Consider the following 22,519-nt stretch of genomic DNA (forward strand, 5'->3'; position numbering starts at 1 on the left):
TGCTGATGGCATGGCTATTCTGGGCAATTCACTTGCTGAAGTCCAATCACATTTAGAAATATTATACTTATACTGAAATTCTTGGAAACTTAATGTCAGCATTGCTGAATCGAAAATAATGGCAAATCGGAAGAAAGGCGGTTAAAAAAAAGAAAAATGGGCATACCATGGTAATGACATCGACATTGGTGATAGCTTTAGCTTGTTAGGCACAGTGCTGAATTATATTGGGCGTTTTAAATTAAACCAAGAACATCTGGTTGGTAAAGCCCTTAAGGCAATGAATACATTATTGATAAAATGCCATGACTTCAATATCAAACCAAAAATATTATGTCAGTTGATTTACTCTTTTGTGGATTTTTATATTAAATTATTCCGCAGACGCATGGAGTTTTAGAAAGTCAGATGATATTGAACGCATATATTTAAATTTTTACAAACGATTGTTTCAGGTTAAAATTAATTCATGTACAACAATAACCGCCTGGAGTATTTCTTGGAAGAACAATATACGCTGTAATGTTCCGTATCGGAGACTGTTGTTACCCCAGTGAACGTGCATATAGCATTAGACAGAGCGGATAAAACCTTCGTCGTATGTTTATCTGTCGGCATTGCGCATTATGAGTTCATGGTTAAAATTGACACACTCAATGCACGTTTGTCACTGTACATTCAAGATTTATCGATTAGTGCTTCATGAAGGATTATCACTTTCGCTTCAATGGGAATAACGGACCTATCAATTGGTCACGGTAAGTCATTGCAGAATCATCAATGTCATTATGACGAGAATGTTGATTAAACTTGTATTACATTCATATAACGTAAAAATGTTCTTCAGTATGTGTATTAATTGCTCTTTTTTCTCTTTTTGTTTGCCAATCTCGCGTATATATTTTTTTGTTGTATGTAGGCACATTGAAAAACATTCTTTATGTATTTATCCAATAGTTGTGTTCATTTATTAATATCATTGTTATACATTTATATTATTCATGTTTCATTTTTATTTAAAATGATGTTGCTCCTTTTTCAGATGAAAATGGTGCCTGTACTTATATAACTATTGCCAAAAATGAAACATAGATAGACTTATTTAGCATGTAATTAAATCAAAAATCGGAGCGGTGACTAGTAAGATAATACAGAGAAAACAGACAAGTTCAATTATATGAAAAGCCAGTATGCGACGAACTAAAACTTGATGTTCAGATAAAAAAGTGAATGATTGAGTAATAGGGTTATTGAAACATTATACAAAATCGATCACAAGTGGATTCAGCATAAAAGGCTGTTATTTACACGAAGTAAATCAGATAAGGTCCTTATAACGTATCACTCGATTTTGCATGATACAAATGGAGTATAATGTGAGTTGTGCCAACTAAAGCATGTTTTTGTCTTCTTATAATTCCGACAGGCTAGACCTATTAAATGCTCGGTATGCGTCGACATTACTGCCATTAACGATAGTGCTAGGATTGTTCGGGATTGTAGGAATCGTGGGGAACGTGTTGGTGTTCGTAGTGTACGGATGCGGAAAACAATCAAGGATAAGAAATTCAGATACTATGTGCTGTCCCTCGCCTTGATAGACCTCGTCACGTGTATGACCTTAATTCCGGCGGAAATGCTCAAACACCAACAGTACTTCAACGTTGCTGGGAGCGTTTGGTGCAAGATAAAATGCTTCTCTAACGTGTTTGCAGCGGCTGCTGCGTCCTACTGTCTGGTTCTGGTCGCAATAGACCGGTACATGCTCACGTGTCGCCCAGTGGTGTTCTGTAAGGTACAGAGTATTTCACATGGTCTTGCCTGGCGTCTATGTCTCAGCATGCTGGTGCTAGCCGTCCTGACGTCACTTCCATCCTCCATTCTCTGCGGAATAACGTCGGACGTATTGAGGCTAAACAAAGGCCAAACGATTTTCGTCAATCTGTGTGAGATTGAGCCGCACTTCGAATATGGAATTTCGAGATACGTGTATCGAATATCACTGTTTATTCTGCAACTTACAATATTCGTGATCATGATCGTTCTCTATGCGCGTATCGGCTTAGAAGTGTGGACAGCTGAGCGGATCCGAGCGGCGCAGACTGTGGAGTTGACCGCTCTAAATCACCACCTACACAGCCACGAAAGACTGCCGTACCCAGGAGCCTTTGCCTAAGCATTTGGCAAACACCGCCATCAGCCTCCTCATCAGAACATTCCCAGTAACTTGAAGCTCCTGTTCGTAGTGACGGTGATCTACATCGCAACGTACATGTTCTATTTGGCGCTCTCTTGGGTGGATCAGACGCGCCTATCCCAGACTCAGTTCTTCGCGTTCTCAGTTTTCTATAGGGCCTATTTCATTCACAGCATTATCAACCCGCTTCTTTATCTGAAAATGGACAGACTCTTCCGTAGGCGGTGCTTGGAGATTTTTTCAACGGCGTTCCAATGTACACGATGATATTTGTTCATGAAGAGCACACACATATATTTGTTTAATACTACTGGTGCGGGTCGTATAAATACCATGTTTATTCCTCTTTGGTTCTTGCATCGCAATTTAAATATGGCCTTGTGGTATGCTACCACTGGTCCCTGGTCATAGATTATCATGTTTATTCCTCTTTGGTTCTTGTATTGTTATTTTAAATATGACCAGGTTGTTGTATACGAAAGGGCCCTGGTTATAGGTGATGATTTAATGTCACAACGGTCACGTGGTTTTCCCAAACGGTTTTAAAATCAGACTTATACTTTCAACATTTAATTTACGAACCACGCATTGAAAGTGTCGTATATTTACATGTATATCTGCAATAATTCGACGTTAAGCAATCCTCAAGCATAAATAACATATTTTATACGTGAAGATTTAACTTTTTAAAATACTATTGATGAATATTTGATAAACCTGGTTACGAGTAATGCATTGTTTGTATTATCATTAAATTACAATTATCATAAGGTATGAATGTAAAACACATAATTATATTCGTTGAAAACAAAATCTATAATTACATATACATGAGTTTTTGCAGCTTCATTTAACTGGTAGTTAATACCATGCATTGAAATAAAAACGCTTTACGCAATATTCGACACAGTTATAAAATATCCATGGATAAAGTCTAAAGATTAATCATCATTGTATTTACAATTATCTTTTTCCTATTCATTCATAGTATAATCTGTTTTTAAAGCAGAACATTAAGATGAATCATGTTTATTCTTTCTCTGGTTCCGGTTGACCACAATTTTCGATGTAGTACCAAATGAATTCATGAATTAAAATATAGCAAAAATACAATCGTCGTTTAAGCAATTATCAAAAGGAATATTGTATGGGCATATCCTGTACGGCGAGTTATTGGCATGTTTGGTGGTTAATTGTAAAGCTTCGTTTTGATAATAGAAACCATAGGCGCTCGATGTCAATGACAATGTTTTTTTTAATTTATTGATTGATTTATTTTTTAGTTACCCGTTGTTTATTATAATGCATACACATACTTGATTTATAAAACTCTTCCGACAAAACGTCTTCTTAAAAAAAAGATAGTTCGACTATATACATAGATATTGACAAGGTAAATCACTCGCCATTTTCTAAAGCAACGGAAGTGCGTCATTATGTATAATTAATTCGCTGTCACACCGCTCGCTTATTGAAATGCGCGCGCAGGCCGGGAACCTCGCTCTTTCTCTATCTAATGTGATAAATCCTTGTAACTATTGTTTCACTCAATAAATGGGGCAATCAACAAAAGATACTGTAAATTGCATACACATTAATAATTCCTTATTAATTGTTAAACTTGATTTCGTCTGCCATGGTGATTTCCAGAAAAAAATCAGCACGTCAAAAATCAAATCTGGCGCCCATAGTGTTTAGTGGCTGTTATTGTGTATAAAGAGCGAGGTTCCCGGCCTGCGCGCGCATTTCAATAAGCGAGCGGGGTGACATACATTGTCATTGACATCGAGCGCCTATGATAGAAACATGCACTGAGAAAAAACTACATATGAATAAAGATGCACACTGCATGAAACATGATCAACCATTCAATAAACTCATGTACACATGTAAAAATACCAACAAAAACGACTTTTTATATTTGCTTATAATTTATTCTGTATTATTGTATTCTTTTGATCATTACTCATATACTTTAATGTATTTATACACAAACGTATGCACACGCAAAAACAATAATTGACTTAAAAAGAACATTGTGTTCCTTTAGCACTTTTTAATGGCTATCATGCTAACTACAATTGATGCACTATTGATGGCATTGTATGGAAACACATTTACCAAAGCGATTAAATGTCGCTCACTATTAGCTAACAAAATTCGACAAACGCGAAGAGCTAAAAAAGCAGATACACATGTAGTATGTGAACGAAATGCTCAAGTCTCATTTAGGTAACGGTCAATGATGAAGGCTTGCTGTAGTCTCATTAAGGTAACGGTCAATGATGAATGCTTGCTGTAGTCTCATTTCGGTAACGGTCAATGATGGAGGCTTGCTGTAGTCTCATTTAGGTAACGGTCAATGATGACGGCTTGCTGTAGTCTCATTAAGGTAACGGTCAATGATGAAGGCTTGCTGTAGTCTCATTTAGGTAACGGTCTATAATGAAGGCTTGCTGTAGTCTCATTTAGGTAACGGTCAATGATGAAGGCTTGCTGTAGTCTCATTTAGGTAACGGTCAATGATGAAGGCTTGCTGAAGTTTCATTTAGGTAACGGTCAATGATAAAGGCTTGCTGTAATCTCATTTAGGTAACGGTCAATGATGAAGGCTTGCTGTAGTCTCATTTAGGTAACGGTCAATGATGAAGGCTTGCTGTAGTCTCATTAAGGAAACGATCAATGATGAAGGCTTGCTGTAGTCTCATTACGTAAACGGTCAATAATTAAATAAATCAGGATCATACTTAAAAACCTTTAACATGATGTTTTTCCATAACCTTTGGTCATTTCTCGACTGATATTGAAATGATTTTCTCCTAAATTTGACCATTGTACTCAACATATATTTCTGCCTAATCACCGAATTCTTATAAATAACTGTTACAAGCGTCCTCGCAATTAAGTCAAATATGCATACAGTATTAAGCACATATATATTTAAAATAATGAACAATGTTTTCGCGGCCGTAAATACCTGACGGCACCCCTTTTTGCGATGCATACATAAACGAACCAATGGTATTTCCGAGGTGGCGTTACGGACGGGATATGTAAAAACAAACAACAATGGAGAAATATACAGATTAAGTAGATTTTACAACATATTTTGCCTTAGTTTATATTTTAAAGTGGTGCTATCCCCACATTATCAGAAACAAACAAACAATCACAACCTATTTCGGAACATGATGACCTTTATAAGTAGTGATATGGTTGAGTGCAAATCGATATTGTTGTATGTGTAACGGTGACCACCCACCCAGTGAATCGCTACATCAGCCGATTAGTTTCAAGATATACAAATTGATGCCTCAACAGAAACATTTATTTTTGGTCGATCTTAATATGTTTGCTTCTTTTCAAAAGAAATGGAGCCAATTGCGATGCCATGGCGCTAACAACAGAAGGTGTGCCGATGCACATTTAGTCGATCTTAAATGAAGTGACATATTGTATACATGTACCGGATTTATGCTAGTTTGTTGTAAATTTGCACTGTTGAGTCAATAACTTGAGTCGCTTATGTTTTAAAATACTTTAATACCCACTTTATTTGCCAGCACTGCTTTAATGGATTTGAACATTAATATTTGCAAGAGCAGAAAAGAAAAAACAAAAAGTGATCAAACTTTTGGCGCTTATGTGATGCTCTTCTGTTTTCGTAACTTTAATACGCTCCCTGTTACCAGCGTCTTATGCACAGGTTATCAGTCTTAATGGAAACACAACATAAATTCGTTGAGAAAATAAAAGTTGACGTTATCTTGATATTCTTCAATTCAAATAAATAGAGGAAATTTTTTGGATTCGGTGGATTATAAAATTTAATTCACAAGTGATCATAGAAAATAATATTTTCACGAGTGGCGCAGCCACGAATGAAAAGAATATACTTTCTGTAATCAATAGTGAATTAAAATCGATATTTCACCGAACCAAACGCATTTTCTTTTTATTGTATGCTTTTTTTTCACCGTTTATATAAATCAACATTTTAAATTGTTTAACTAAAGAAGATCGCTGGGATAATGATGTCATTTCGTAAAAAAATGACGTCATTTGACAGTAAACAGTAAAAGTTTTCGATTATTATAATAATAATAATAACATCTTTATTTAAAGAAGATAGACTTGTTAAGAAATACATCAGATAAAATTACATAATATGCAATTTATATAATTCATTTCTCATTTTCAACAAGGTCTTCTAACAATATACAATTTACAACAAATACATCATATTTCATCTTGAGCAATAAGAACAAAACATAAAGAATCATAAATGCATGCACACTTACAATGATATATATTATAATTAAAAACAAATGACAGACATAAAACTACAATAACCATTTATGCAAAAACAGTATTCAAACATTAAACTAATGTTATTTACTAAAACAACATGAAGCATGTTCAGTTTATTTCATAAAGTGTGGAAGAAAGATAAGCTTTAAAAAAAATCTTAAATGTAATTAAATTGTTTGTTGACGTATAGATTGGGGTAACGAATTCCAAATTTTTTTGCTAGAAAATTCAAACGATTGTTTGAAATAGTTTGTTTTGGGTATTCGCACTAGCTTTAAATCCCCCTTTTCGCAAGATCGCAAGTTATAGTGATTATTTTGTAAAGGTGTCAAAAGGTCACGTATGTATGCTAGGGTTTGATTGTGAAATGCTTTAAATACAATAACTGACGTGAAATAGTGATTACGCTGTTCGAAAGTCAACCATTTTAGATCTTTGAATAGTGTTTTTAAATGAGTGTTGTACTTTTTATTTAAAATATGTGCACCACAACGCTTTTGTATGTTGACTACTCTTTTAAGTTCCGTTTTGGCCGCTGAACTCCAGGTAACGCATGCGTAGTCGGATATAGGTGAGATATAACCATTATAGAAGAGCTTACGCATTTCAAGGGTTAAATATGGGTTTTTTTGCAAATGAATCATTCGTGGTGAAATTTTTTAACAAACGCTGTTAATGTGTAGTTTCCAAGATAGAGTATTGTCAATATAAAGGCCAAGAAGTTTTTTGATAATTTACTGTTTCGATCACCGTATCTGAAATTTTAAGTTTTAGATTTTAGCTTTCCGTGTCGACCCTAATACCATACAAGAAGTTTTTAGTGGCTTAATAATCATGTTATTAGTTTGACACCAATCATTTACAATTTAAAGATTTGTTTGTAGCTTAAATATTTTGAAGTGTTTGAATATTTGTTCCCACAGTGTGCAATGTTGTATCATCAGCATACATTGCAGAATCACATGTAAGATCTAGCGAAAGATCATTAACGGAAATAAGACATAGAAGAGGTCCTAAAATATATCCTTGGGGAACACCAGCAATGATGCTTTTACAAGTAGAGGTAGTGTTTTCTGCTTTGATATACTGAAATCGATTGCAGAGTTATGAAGAAAATAGGTTGCATGGCCTATCATTAAAATGATGAAGTTTTAATTTGTATGAAAGAACCCTATGGTCCACAAGATCAAATGCTTTTTTTTAATCCAAAAAAAATTGTACCTACCAGATTTATATTATCAATTTGTTTAAGCCATGATTCAACTATATTAATCAATTCTGTTTGACAAGAATGATATTTGCGAAAACCCGACTAAGTTTTGTTTAATAGACCTGTAGATTCTAGATATATATGCAATTGTTTAGCTTTATACTTTTCTAATATTTTAGATATAGTAGGTAAAAGTGATATTGGTCTATAATTATTGGGATCTTCTGCCGATCCCCCCTTGTATAAAGGTATTACGTTTGCAATTTTAAGCATGTCGGGAAAGGTTCCATGTGATATACAGTTATTTATAAGAGCAGTGATTGAATGTTTGAAACAGTGAAATCATCAATTTTAATTCACTGATATTTCTATATAAACCACCTGAAAGGCAAGCATTAAATAAGAATGTGTATGCGTCAATATACTGTTTGTCGCTAGTTCGGAAAAGATGAACATCAAATGTTCAAAGTTTTAGATACTTGGTGTTGCAGTTTATTCAGGTATATATTTCTGACGAAAAGAACTTAAAAAAACCAGTCCTTCCAAAAAAGCACGCTTTCAACACAGCAGACTAATACATGTTAAATACCAAAATATTCTAAACATTCATATTTATTATAACATGTCATAGATTATCTTGTCTGAGAGACAAACTTGAAACTTGCTAATTTGATGAAACGCCTATTTATATAATTATATTCAATGGCCTTGTACAAAACATATAAATATACATGCAATGATAAAAATAAGAGTGATTGATAGTTTTATGCAGCATTAATTAAAGGATTAATAATCTAAAAATGTGTGATATAAATAAAAATTCTGTAAGAAAATTAAACAATAAAACAATGCAGGCTACGATATTAAAACACAGGAAAAATAAAATATTATGTAATAAATTGATATAACTAGGGTTAAGACGATAATTATAATGATATTATGAGCACAGTTTTGGCAACATGAAGATACTATTTTATCATTAACTGAATGAATACGTGAAAGGATATTTCTGCACTCTTGCTGTCGGATCCCACAGCTACCGGTCGCCTGTCACCCTTACGGACACTCCTTTTGGGTTTCAACCGTATTTGAACTATTGTGGCTACAAGTCACAAATAGACTGACCAAGTGTGACTACAAGACACAACTTGAAGGTTAAAATTTCAGTGTGACTATAAGACACAATAAGAGGGGCTAAACGTGACTAAAAGACCGCTGGATGATGTCATTCAATAATTGAGCAGAGAAGCCCTAATGATTTTTGGTTACCGGTCACTTGTACAATAAATATCCTTTTCGAGCGAAGAAGCTCGCACAATTCTTTAATTTCTTAGTCCTCTGAGTCATGGTTGTTGGACAAATAAGCCCACAAAACTGAGCCTCGATTTGTTTTGAAATCACAGGTATTCAAATTAAAATAGGTTGTAAACGTCTCTGAAGAGAAATGTTTTCAAATTCCTTTTGAAAATGTCTATTGAGACAGAAGTCCGAATGCTTGATGGTAGGTCATTCCACAGTTTCGGACCAACAACTCCGAAACTCTTGTCCATGAAAGTTTTTCTCTTTGTGCGTTTCACATCATAACATCCGTCATACGAGACGGTAGATCGTAGGTTACGTGCTAGTACTTTTTCTTTTAAAAGTTCTGTGAGGTATTTTTGCGCGTTACCAACAGAACAATTATACATGAAGTACAGTAATATGAATGTTTTCCTAGCCTTTACTGGTAGCCTTTACTTGGAGGGATTTCCTAGTCTTGAAATCGCTTTTTAAATAAATAGTTTTTGTTGCAGAACAAATATTTCGTTTGACGTAAATGTGCAATTCAATGCTACTATTAAATTATTTCCTTTAATTAAACATTCAGATAGGCGTTCCTAGTATTCGTGCGTGGGTTCATTACACAGCAATATTTGAATAGGACTACCATTTTAGAACTCTTTAAAAGTTAAAAGTAAAAGTTGAACCCTGCAGTTTATAATAAAATATTCGCATATATTCGAGTAAACAAACATGAATATCCGAATATGATTTCACAATTCTTTGCAATCCCTAGTTATTCCTATTGTATAACAACAGTCAAAGTAAACCTGTTGATGCATATAAGATCTACACATCTACACTTTTAAGAATTTAAGGAAAAAAATAGGGTTTAATGCATTATCAAGAGCTGGTCCTTCGAATACACAGGTGACGAAAACTATTAGCAAATGATGTGCTACAATTCGCTTATGCGAGAGCACATTATGGAGAAACTGTCGAACAACGAGTCTTGATCTCAGGATATTTCAAACAAAATTATTTAAATACATAACTTCTCGATTAAGATGTCATGAACGAATGTATTTAAAGTGCGTTATCGCAGACAGAGACTATTCCCAAGAGTGGGAACCGCTTTATGAAGTGAGACAGAAACTGCCAGACAACTTGGAATTTTTACACCCATTATTACTTCTTCTTCCTGTATTTGCGCGCTGATTATCTGAAATATTAACTTAATGACGCTATATTTTTAAATCTTTTTCTATAAAGAAGGAATGTAGTTGACACTTGTTTGTAGTTTCATTTTATCGTTCGTCAAAAAGTTGTAACTCTGTTGCTCTGGTATCTTCAATACCATTGAGTAATTAAATTGTAATTAAATTGAATGCGTTTTAATTCCCTTTTATTATTGTTTGATTTGAGTTACAATGCTTAATAAATTTTATTTACACTTAAATGTATTATGAATATTGTTGGGCCAAGTGTGAGGTTGAGCGCTCTATAACCGGTTTAAACCCCCAATGCTTTGCATTGACCGTTCCGAGGCGGTGACCCCAGCTTTATTCATATTTTGTGTTTATGTTGGTTTGTATTGTGCTGTATTGTGCTGTTTTGTATTGTTTGGGCAATCGGTCATTTGCCTTAAATAAAGGACCAACTAATTGTTTTTAATGAGAATTCAATACTGCTCCAGCAGCTGGAGTTTCACAACTTGGCATAGAACCATCCTTCCCGAAAGTTGTCTAAATACAGCACAATAGGTTCAATATTGCCCCAAAAGAGGCTTCGTATATGGGTGATGAAATATTAAACTGTCATTAATGTGTAATGTATAATGCTTTATGGGAACATTGGGGCGACAGCAGACTGGTTTGAGGCGTCAACACAAACAGTTTAAGTTTGATCATAATGAAACTTAATGGGAATTTTTGAGAGCGTTCTATTTCTAATTACCAGACAGATTAAATAAAGATTTTCTGTTTTATGGCCCTCGAATTATTAATAAATTGGCAGATAACAATGGCCGCTCATTTTAACATCAAACACTACAAATATATTGATGATGGAAGGTCCGGAAAGGCCACCACAAACGTCCCCTAAGGCCCATCTGCATACTCATTATATACATATATTAATTCCATGTTGAGACACAAAAATAAATGTGCAGTAATACATTGCGTAATATAGAACTACATTTATAGAATTTTCTTTTCTCTTTGAAGTGGCCATGAGCGTTCATCTTATGCTAAGAATTAGAACAAGCAATTAAAACAAATCGTACTTAAGCATGAAATTCAATACCATGTTTATTAAAAGAGTATTTCTTTTAGATTTAAAGGTACGGGTGTTTTGATTGTTCAGAATTTATAAAGAATTTAAATAGAAAAAAAATCACCGAAGAACAACTAACGGATCATAAATATACAGAAGAGAGTTTTAATACATTTGTACGCCAATTTGACGCTTCATAAACATGCGGATTTGTTTCACGCAAAGTTTCAGATGGGAGCATTTTGAGAGCAAGCTATTTATACTGTCGCCAGGACAATACTTAATTCTAATCCGTTTTTTAAACTACACATGTCCATACGGCCTTAATTTGTCTCCGTCATGTTTGCCGTAAAGCTCCATTGTTCTCGACTTTGATATTGTAATACATTCGGTGAGTTCAATTGTGATATTTGTATTTTCAACGATAAAGATAATGTATGTTATGGTGCAACAAATATTTTATTTTTAAAATTGACGGGCAATATTATTCTAAATAATAAAGTGTTTTGTTCAAAAGAATTCCGAATGAAAAGCCATGGGAAATATTTTCTCGCACTGAATATTAAATTTGACACGTTTCAATGACATCCAGGAACACACTGTATTTGTTTATAGTGTCCCTCTGTTATAGCTGAAATATGATATTCTGTATTGAGTCATATTTAATTACTTATCATCCTCATTCTATGGACTTCCAAATACATACAGAAACTATGTATGAGTCGCGTCGAGCGAAAATGGGCATTATTTAAGTTGTCTATTAGACTGCAAAAGGTATTATTCTCAAATCAAAAGTATAATGCATGTTTCAATATGAAAGTGATATCGGTGTCGAAGGCTTTCCATATGCGTTCGTGTGTTTGTGTTTTTAACAAAATGCTACATGTTTACAAATTAAAATGATTTATTTAATGGCAAATAAATATGATATGTTTTACTACAAAATCTGTGCATGCATAAAATGGGAAAGTTATTTTGACAGCATGTTGATTGATTTTGTCGTTAAAAATGAGTTTTCGTTGCCAGGAACTGACGACTTCAATCATTTTCGCAATCTAAAATAGCTTTACAATTTAAAGGTCAAACTAATTGCTCTCCACCAGCAAACACATGATATCATCATCAATATTCAGTGCCTTCTATCAAATATAAAAGCAGTTGACACGCACATCCTGTCGATCCTAAACCAGATTTCCTGTTTATCGTAACCTTTTTATGAGAATAATTCATGTTAAATTGAGTACACTGCCATTCCTTAACGAGACAGACACGGTGTATCAACAGTAGTAAAGCAGTGATTGCTTCGCTGTTACTTTAATAGAGTTAGGTAGACAATTAGGAATACCAAGAAATCTTAGAATATGTGCACATTGTCAATTAGAAAATGAATCTGTAAAAACAGAGGATGAATATCATGTATTTTTTGAATGCTCTAAATATGCTGACATTAGGCAAATCTATTTGTATAATTGGTATCATGGTAGGCAAACTGTTTCAAATTTCTTTGATCTGTTAAGAAATGAAAATGAGTTTGTTATTAAAAAAATAGCCTTTTATGTTTACCATTTAATACGTTCTTCATATGGAACGTAAAACTTGTAGTGGAAGTATGTTTGTTCGTATTTGTTTTTTGTTTGTTTTCTCAATTCAATGATATTGTACATTTATATATATATATATATATATATATATATATATATATATATATATATATATATATATATATATATATATATATAGGTAGGGACAACTCTCTGTATTATCTGTATATATATATATTGTAAACATGATGTTTTATGGGCCGGAGGCCTTTGTTTACAATAAACTTACTTACTACTACTACTTTTCGTGTCTCTGATCATAGCCAATATAGATCATAGATTCAAATGCTGATTTTTGCGGAAGAATATATTAAACACATGCTCATATACCAAGTTAGTGTTCGTGTTTCGTATGAGTAGATATCGTTGCGAAACATTAAAATGGAATAGTGTGCTCCAACCACAAATAAAAAGAGCATTTTGTATCTCTTTAAATCTATGTTAACAAACCACATCTAGCGTTGATGTTTTGGCTATTGCTAAAAGGAACACATGGATTTTAAAAGGACGCCAAACAAAGAACAAACACCTCTGTGCACATATGTTATCCACGATTGTTGTGTTATGTCATTATTTATTTTAGGCGTCTTTTTGCTGAAGAAACCTCACAAGACCACTTAGAATAACCATGCATGCGTGCTAGGTGTCTTTGAACATTGCTTTGTTTCGAACTTCGTATTTTCTAAACAACGTTTCTCGTCTTTTTTAAAAATGTAACACTTATATAAACAGGAATAATCATTCGGCGTTCAGCTATGCGATAGACCATCTACGTGGCCTTTGTTTTCTATGAAAAGACATGATAATGACTTTTCACAAGAATGTTTTATGAAAAACTTGCAATCGAGAATAATGTTATATTTATGAAAAGTGATATGTTGAGAATTATCCTTGATTACATTCAAACAATTCAATACGTGGAATTTTGTGTCAACATAAAATATGCACGAATGTCTAACCGACTATGTTCACTAAATAATAATACGTCGTGAATGAGGTTGTTAAAATACAGTAAGTAATATAGTTGCCATACACACTTAATGTCACTGTTTAAGTCGCACGACTATTGATGACATTATATTAACAAGAAAACGCTTTTAATTCACATGCATTTCATAATTAAAAGTTTTTTTTTAAGTTTCTGTTGATAAAATATATGTCATATTAAGCCTGCTCGTTTCAAAACCTTGTAAAGCGTGTTTACCAAAGAACACAAATGTTAAGTTTGTACACAGTTATCCGATACAACAATGCTTTTCAACCAAACATATCAATATATAATCATTTAAATCAGTAAAATAATTACTAATGGCTAACTCAGCTAATTAATAAATACTATCACATATATCATCAAAGAAATGTGTTCCTATTACAGTTCCAAGACTAGGCGTATTCGCCGTTTCGTTCAGTAATAAAAGGCTGGTGAACCCCGTAATTTAAATCGCGTTCGACTGTCAGATATTTTGCCAAGCATACGTACATTTATTTGTGATGTGAAACCTCGGAATTTGTGTTCGCAAAACTCATAATTTGAAAGTCAACGGTAACAAATATAAATATACAATGTATGCATGATAATTATTTGGTAACAAATTATATTTATAATGTAAGGCTCCTGAAGCTAAATGGCATTTTGGGAAGCAATGTATTTCACGAATACATCACAAAATGATAATTAACATGAATATACATCTGTATGATTGCACATTGAGTGTATATAAGGTAACCGCTTTGACTGTAGCTACGCCGGCCGCGTTATATAAATGTTCGCACGTTTTTATGCAGTTGTCAATTACTCTGCGAAGTTTATTGCTCTCAAATTCATATTATAAGTCTTCTAATTGAAACGTGATATAGCTACATTTGCATTTTTGATTCCCAACAGTTGATATGCTTATTAACTAAATTGCAATATTCGATTGCAATTGCTTTGATATAATTAAAAAAAACTAGTGTGTGCATAACTTGTGTATTTAAGAAGAACGTCATCTTTATTGATACTGTCTTAGAAATTGTGATTCCGTTTACAGAAAGCGAAGAATTCAGTAATGTTTGCAATATTAACAGTTATTCGCAACTATTGCTCAAAAAATGAAGTCATCAGCAATATAAAGTGCCTTCTACACGTATTAATTCTAAAACAGTTGACACGCACAGCAAGTCGTTCCAAAACCTGATCTCCCGAAATATCGTCATCTTTTTCGCAACGTTTAAATTAAACATAATGTTTTCTTATTCATGTTTAAATAAAGTAAACAGCCTCGCTTAAACGAGACAGACTATATCAAGACATGTGTCAGGTTTGAGCCAGTGTTTTCTATCCGTAACATAATCCAAAGTCAATAGTTTTCTTTTAAGTATGCATGGCGTAATGATTCATGCCCACGCGATCAAACTTTCATATTAATCCTTCATGTTTCAAAACCTTGTCGGCAGTGTGTTCTTAAGAACAAAACTGTTATGTTTGTACAGAGTGGTCGGATAAATAAGAAAAATTAATTCTCCAGATTAAATTTTTAACAAAACGGGATATGATAAAACTACGCAAAATGGGATCATGAAAATCGGTCAAATAATAACGAATCGCTTGTTCAGCTAATCAAGACATTATAACAAATTTATCAGCAAATAAAAAATTTCGTCTTCTATAACTGCTCAAGGACTTGGCATACCGCCGTTTTGTGGAGTTTTTGTATGTTGAAATATAAGCAACTATTCGCTTTAATTTTTTCGGCATTCGAATATTTCAATTTTGTCCCAAACATACGGTTATTTATTTGTAGAATATGATTTTAAACCACTGGACTAGTGCGCTTGATATAACTCGGAATCAGAAAGAAAACAGTGAGATTACAGCAATATTGTCGGAAATTGTGGGTATATAGGGTAGCAGCTAATGTATCTCTTTATACAGACATAAGGAACTACCAAACAGAGGCCGAGTGAAAAATAAGGGCATGTCGGTTGACGTTTTAAGATGCATCTCAATACATCTTCTGCACACAAAACTCTCTTTGCCCCCACTGAATAAGAGCATAATATATTAAGATTCAAAATGTTTTCAAAATATCGATTTTGATTAGTCCGCATTGGCGGAAGGAGTTAGAACAGTAAAGCATTAGGTCGCTCGAACGCATACCAATTACTTGGCAACATTCAATGATGCATTAGTTCACAGTCATATATGTTGAAAACTTTAATCTGCAAAAGACAATTATTTTGTATTACGTATTGAATACAGTCGTTTTAAGAATTAACAGGTAATAGCGTCCGCGTATGTTAAATGTGTAGTTAATAATGTATTTAGTATTGTTTTCGCTGTATTAAATACTTGTGTTTTTTTTTTATATTTTTCCCCCACAAAACCTGGCAATGTTGGCAACTGTCTTGTGAGTCTTGTGATGCGAAGCTCTGAATTTAAAAATTTAAATTAAAAAAATATGTTTTTTAGACTAAAATAAAAGTATATAAGCTGTGAAATCAATCATGCTACTAGTAAGGTTTATTACGCGAGTCTGATTGTCAAATAAATTTATCTCTGGAGACTTCTGACAGAGGTATTGTGTAATTCCACTTTAACACTAATGACAGGGGAAATGTTTTATTTAACCTTAAGACCGTAAACCCAGTCATTAAACAGAGTATGCCGTTATATAACTTTGAAAACCTGCCGAATCCTTGTATCTGACAGAAGATTTGCAAGGCGGTTGAAATCTGCGACATAAACGTCTGCAATAGTAGGAAAAAAACATCAGCGAGATTTAGCAGAAAATAATGAAGAATCAGAATTCGCTCAGCTGCTTAAACAAAATATTCATGAACATGGATGCAATATATCAACAATATTTTTCATAATGAAATCCCATGTTTATTTAATTTCAAATGACAGCCAATTTGCAAAAAGGTTTTTTAATATGATAATCGACGGATAAAAATATTTTGTCGACTCAAGGCACTATTGACATAAGTTAGTTGTTCTTTCCTCTTGTTAATGATTAATAAATTTCATTCTTAACATGATAAAAGGTTATTACACTCCAATACATATTGAAAACTATTGAAAAGTATGTTTATAAATTAATTGCGACAGTCAATGTAACACGCAAAGTTTGTTCTTCAAAATTGATTGATACCTCGATGTAAGCCGTATATTGATTTCAAATTCGTTTAACCTATGCAAATGTATGCTATGAGTTCATAACAAACTTAATGAGACTGTAAATTGTTCACTTTTTTTTATATTTCAACATGAAATCATTGAATTATTGCAATTCTTATTTTACGACTTAATTAACTGGTACGCAACATTACGTTTTTAGCAAAAAAATAATTGTAATATATAGACGCCCGAAAGGTCCCCAAGAGCCACCCCAGACGATCTTAAAAAAATCGTCGAATATGCCCCTGAACCCCATAGCCCATCTACGTACTAATACTCAGGCTTAGCAAAGCGCCTGGACTCTCAGGGAATCATACATTTCGTGGAATTTAAGATAATGCGAATATTTTCCCTCCAGAAAATAAACTAGTATTGCACCAATAATATAAATAATATGTCAGGACACACAAATAGTGCTTAACAAGTATCGGAAACATGTTCTGACATAGGTACACGCTGCTAGGCGAACGTGTTTGAGCAATGTGCTTTACATTTTAACAATTGATATTTAGGTGGCAGTGAGCGTTATTCGTGTACTAGTAAATACAGTATTCTTTGAAATGATCATAAATTGAATTTTTATATGTATATAAATTGGATTTTTGCTAAGAAGAGACCTTATTTTTAAAAGAAAAATGTCATACAATCGGAAAGTGTCGTCCCTGGTTAGCCTGTGCGGACTGCACAGGCTAATCTGGGACGACACTTTCCGCACATGCATTAAGCCCAGTTTTTTCAGAACAAGAATCATGTATATAAAAGTGTTTCATACACTAGCACGATTTAATATTTAATCTCTGTTTAACTAAATAATAATTAATCGTGATGGGGTTAAATCCCATACGTACTTTGGTGTCAGTGGAGATTCAGAACAAAGCAGATTTCATTGTGTCTAAAGCGCAATTTTAACCACCACCCCACCCTTCTTCCTGCGTCGTTATGATTTTCAATGTATTTTTTACTGTGATTTTATTGTGTTGTCATTTCACTGTATAATGATTACTTGCATGCATAATATACATGCCTAGATGATATATGTCGAACTTTGTTGAGTCCAACTTAATGGACTTTGTTGTTCGTCCAACTTTATGGGACAATTTTGCCCATTTTTGATGGTTTATTTGCATTATTGCTTTTTTATTTAGCAATAAATAAATGCCGGTGTGCGCTTCTGCGGCAGCCCTTTTCAATCCACTTATTTGTTGTATGGTTTCTATGTCCCACAAATGAACAAGGAAATTCGGAGAGTGAAAAAATAAAATAGTCGGTCCTGTTTGTATCTGATGTCATGTTATCAGTGATCTACTGTTATCAATTTCATCTGCACAGACAGTAATAAAACAAGCAGATAATCTGTCTGCAATTATCATTGTAACATAATATACAACATACTGCACCAGCAGGAAAGTATTGCTAACTAGATTTGAAATAAAATGTAAAATAAATATATTTTGACATGGTATTTGTTCTTTATGACATAAATTCACCTCGCTCTTGGAGAGTTTAGAACAATATAATTTCGTCATATTTATATGAAATTACGGCTTATTGTTAAGACAACTATATACATATATATCAAATGACAGAAATGAGATAATTTTCACTTTTAAGTAAATGGCGATAACAACGAGATCAATTTAGCATAAATACCAAATTGTGTGAAGAGTCAGAATCGGGTTTCAACGAAATGTCCCTGTCCGGATATAATAGCAAAAGAAAATAATAAATAAATATTATAGACAAATCTGGATTTAATGACGCGGCATTTGAGTAAGAATCATTCATTTCAAATTAACATTATTTGTTTTGACTACGTTGTTGAAGTGTTAAATTTGAACAGTTAGTTTGGACTTGCAATCGAACATCGATCAATTTCTGGTAATAATTGTATCTGTTCATTATGTGTTATTTATAATTGTCTGATTAAATCATAATTCAATACTTTAAACAATCTAGATACGCCGCCATGTGTGTGTACTAAAAAAACCTTCGATACATATGTCGAACTTTACAATGAAAACAGCTGATATCGATTCTTTTTTAATGAAATCAAGCAAGTGGTGCTTTCATACGTAACCTTCGGTCTGAACAAAAATGTCGACTCGATCGCGAAGTGCGAAAATTCAGCATAGTTATTGGCTGCATACTCGATAAATACGATGGTTTTAATTGAATAATTGCATGGATATGCATTAAAACATTATAATCTCACATAAAATTGGTAAAGTTAATGTTTTTAAAACCGCTGCCGGTGATCTTTAAGTGTTGCAGAATCCGGGGAGTTTATTTATTTAACAGTAATTAACACTGCTTGATTAAAATTTAGCTGTAAAAACATATTTATCAATTTAAAACATAAAGAATTTCTGACCGAACAGTGTGGATCCAGATAAACCTCTCTATCCGTAAAATATGTTGACAAGAAATATTGTCCACCTATGGCACCACGAAACTTTGCGTGACTTTATAGCGGACAGGATAACTCCGAACCAGACTGCACGAATGCGCAGTGTAGACTTGAGCTACTTGGGTCGCTTAAAAGTCTTGTTCTCTAGTGTGTCGTCCTATTACATGTTTATTATTCATGCTTTCACAATCCACTTTCACAAACAAATAGGCCATATAATAAAACCGTTGGTTGTCTTCCTTTTAAAAGAACACCTGCATTGTATGTGGTCGCCAAAGAAAGACCCTTGCGCCTTTCGCATATGTTATAAATATGTTATTATTGTTTGCTGTATTTGTGAGTTATTTGATGCTCTAGACAACTTTCCCTTCTTTAATACATTTACACGTGTATAAGCAAGAATAAACAATCCGGACAAACTCTTTTAAAACTTTCACCGAGTTCAGATGTTTGTAAAATCATACAAGTGTCATTTCGGTTCCATGACACATCATGGTTATTTTTCGCAAGAATGTTTTCCTAAAATCGCAATAACTGTATCGTTGGATCGAGAATGATAATGAATTGAATGCAAAGTAATAGTTTGCAAAATTCCAGTCATTACATCCAAACAATACAATACGTGAAGCTAAGTATCATCACGAAATATGCATGACGTTTACGAGACTAATTCATTCATATAATAAAAACAATGATATGCGTGTAGTTGTTAGAATACATCACAAAAAGGCCAAGCTTGCACAAAATAATGGGTTTCGCGCTGAAATTATATTGAGTTTGCTTCTTGGTGGCTTGAAGTGAAAACATAATGTTGGATGAAATATATTGTGATTTATATCGATAAGTATAATAAAATTCATCGAATGTCTTTTACGTTTTCTAAAAGTTTATATCTTTGAGTTAAGTTCTTTGCAGACGTTGAAAAATGGCATAGCGATGTCGGAAAAACTGTGGACTAAATATTGTTTTTGTCTTTAATTGAACGAATGTTGTTGAATGAAATGTTCAATAATGTCAGAGATTAGTTACCGAATTTGTATGTTTTTGTTTAAATACAACTACAGAAGTACACGTTGGGCAAACTAAGAAGTGACAACAATTCATGTGTATTGCCTTCAAATAAAAACAGATTATTTGATAACTAGAACTGGCAATGCTACATGTATGCGTGAAATTCACCGCACATACACAGTTCAGTTTTATGTCTGGTTTTCAAACATTGCAAGCTACCCATACAGTTTAATCATGATTCCTAATATAATATTCTAGATATGCTCTTGACACAATATCAGCATGATCATTTACAAATATAATGTTGTGTATGTTTGGAGGTAGAGATAGGTAGACCTGACGTAATGGAACTAATGCAAAAAACAACACGTGATATCAGAATTCGTTAAGCTGTTTTAACTAAATATTCCGTAACATGTAATGTAAATGTACTTTTTTCAAGAGGAAAACCCAACGTTATGTCATCTCAAACAACGTCTAAATTGCAAAAAGTTGTTTCCATAAGAATATCAAAGGATAAAACAATTTTGATGAATGATGGCAAAGTGTTATTTCTATCTTAACATGAATGGTGTTATTTCTGTCTGAACATTAATGAATAGCATAAAAACATGGGATATTATCGGAAAACATGTTTACTTATTCATTCCCTCGGTTCATTTAATATGTAACAATTGTTCTACAAAAATACTTTATTTTTCACCTTGTCGTTAGCCGTACATCACTTTCAAACGTGTTGAGTGCATAAAGAACTTGATTAGGCTGTAAACTGACCTCAATTGTCTTTTATGTGTAAATAAGTAATAATTGGATAATTACTATTATTGTTTACGAGTGAATTATTTGGTATATAACCCTTTTTAAAAGACATAAACTACTAGTAATATATCAATGCTGAAAGGTTCCCAGAAGCAACCGTAGATAGTCTATAAACAAAAATCTAGTATAGCACGCCAACGGACCCCCAACCCCATCCCCTTCCTGTAATCCATATGCGTACACATCCTATTAGGCCAAGCCAAGTGCCAGGAATATAAGAGAATGATACATTTCGTGGAAAATCAGAGAATACAGCCTATTTTCCCAACAGAAAATAAACCTTTATCGCACCAATATTATGAATTACACGTAAGGGCAAAACAAATAGTGTTTAAGAATTATCGGAAAATATGTTCATACATACATTGAAACGGTGCACGCTGCCAGAGGAACATGTTTTGCGCAATGTGCTTTACTTAAATAACTGTTTATATGTTAAACGACAATTAGCGTTACTGTTGTACTATTCTTGTAATTTGAACAACTATTGATATAAAAACATTCTTAAAATCTATATTTAATACACGATCTTTATGCAAAAAACATTTAGGAATCTTAAATGAATAGTATATTGAAAAGCTTTATAATCTAAAATGATTAAATTATTGATCTTTGTTAACTGAATAATGTAAATTGGTAAGGTGTTTATTTCCAAACATAATTTAGTTTCTTAAGATGAAATTCAGGGAGTTTATTTGTTTACTTAGCTGTTAAAATCTTTCTGTGTTTGATTTTGACTGTTAAAAGTATATAGCAATTAAGAGAAAGAATTTAATATTCGACAAGAAAACCTCATATCAAAATAGCGCTTTTAAACAACTAACAGATCGACCTAATCCAGACGAGATTACAAATAAACTTTCGAAATTTAGCAACGTCCGGCAAAACGTTAACACGTTCATTTGTTGTGTTTTTTAAAACGTCAAATCTTAAGTTGAGGATATTTTCAGAGAGCTTAAAAAAATATCCCATCTTACCTAATGTAAAAAGTACCAATGTACCTTAGGCATAAAATAACAATTGAAAATATTTTGCATATAGCAATATGTGTCTTACATTTAATTCTGTAATGTTAGCGGTGAATTCAAGTGTTATATTTGTAGTTTAAAGAATGAAGATGATGTATGTTATGAAAAAACAAATATTAGATTTTATAACTTTGGTGTTTTGATCGTATATTTCCGGAACATATGCCGTTGACAAAAATATTTACCAAAGTTAAATTTAAAATTAATAGATTTCGATTGCTTTTCAAAGCAAAATAGTGTAA

General features: G+C 33.1%; 1 protein-coding gene across 1 annotated transcript; it reads left to right on the plus strand.

Moving 5' to 3' along the window:
- The first annotated feature begins 1,540 nt into the window (after positions 1-1,540).
- LOC127840627 (olfactory receptor-like protein COR1) lies at positions 1,541-2,176 on the plus strand. Its single transcript, XM_052369039.1, has one exon. The coding sequence runs from the start codon at positions 1,541-1,543 to the stop codon at positions 2,174-2,176; it is 636 nt and encodes a 211-aa protein (XP_052224999.1).
- The last annotated feature ends 20,343 nt before the right edge of the window (positions 2,177-22,519 follow it).

The sequence above is a fragment of the Dreissena polymorpha genome, chromosome 8, assembly GCF_020536995.1.
Source record: "Dreissena polymorpha isolate Duluth1 chromosome 8, UMN_Dpol_1.0, whole genome shotgun sequence".
NCBI classification, from domain to species: Eukaryota; Metazoa; Mollusca; class Bivalvia; order Myida; family Dreissenidae; genus Dreissena; species Dreissena polymorpha.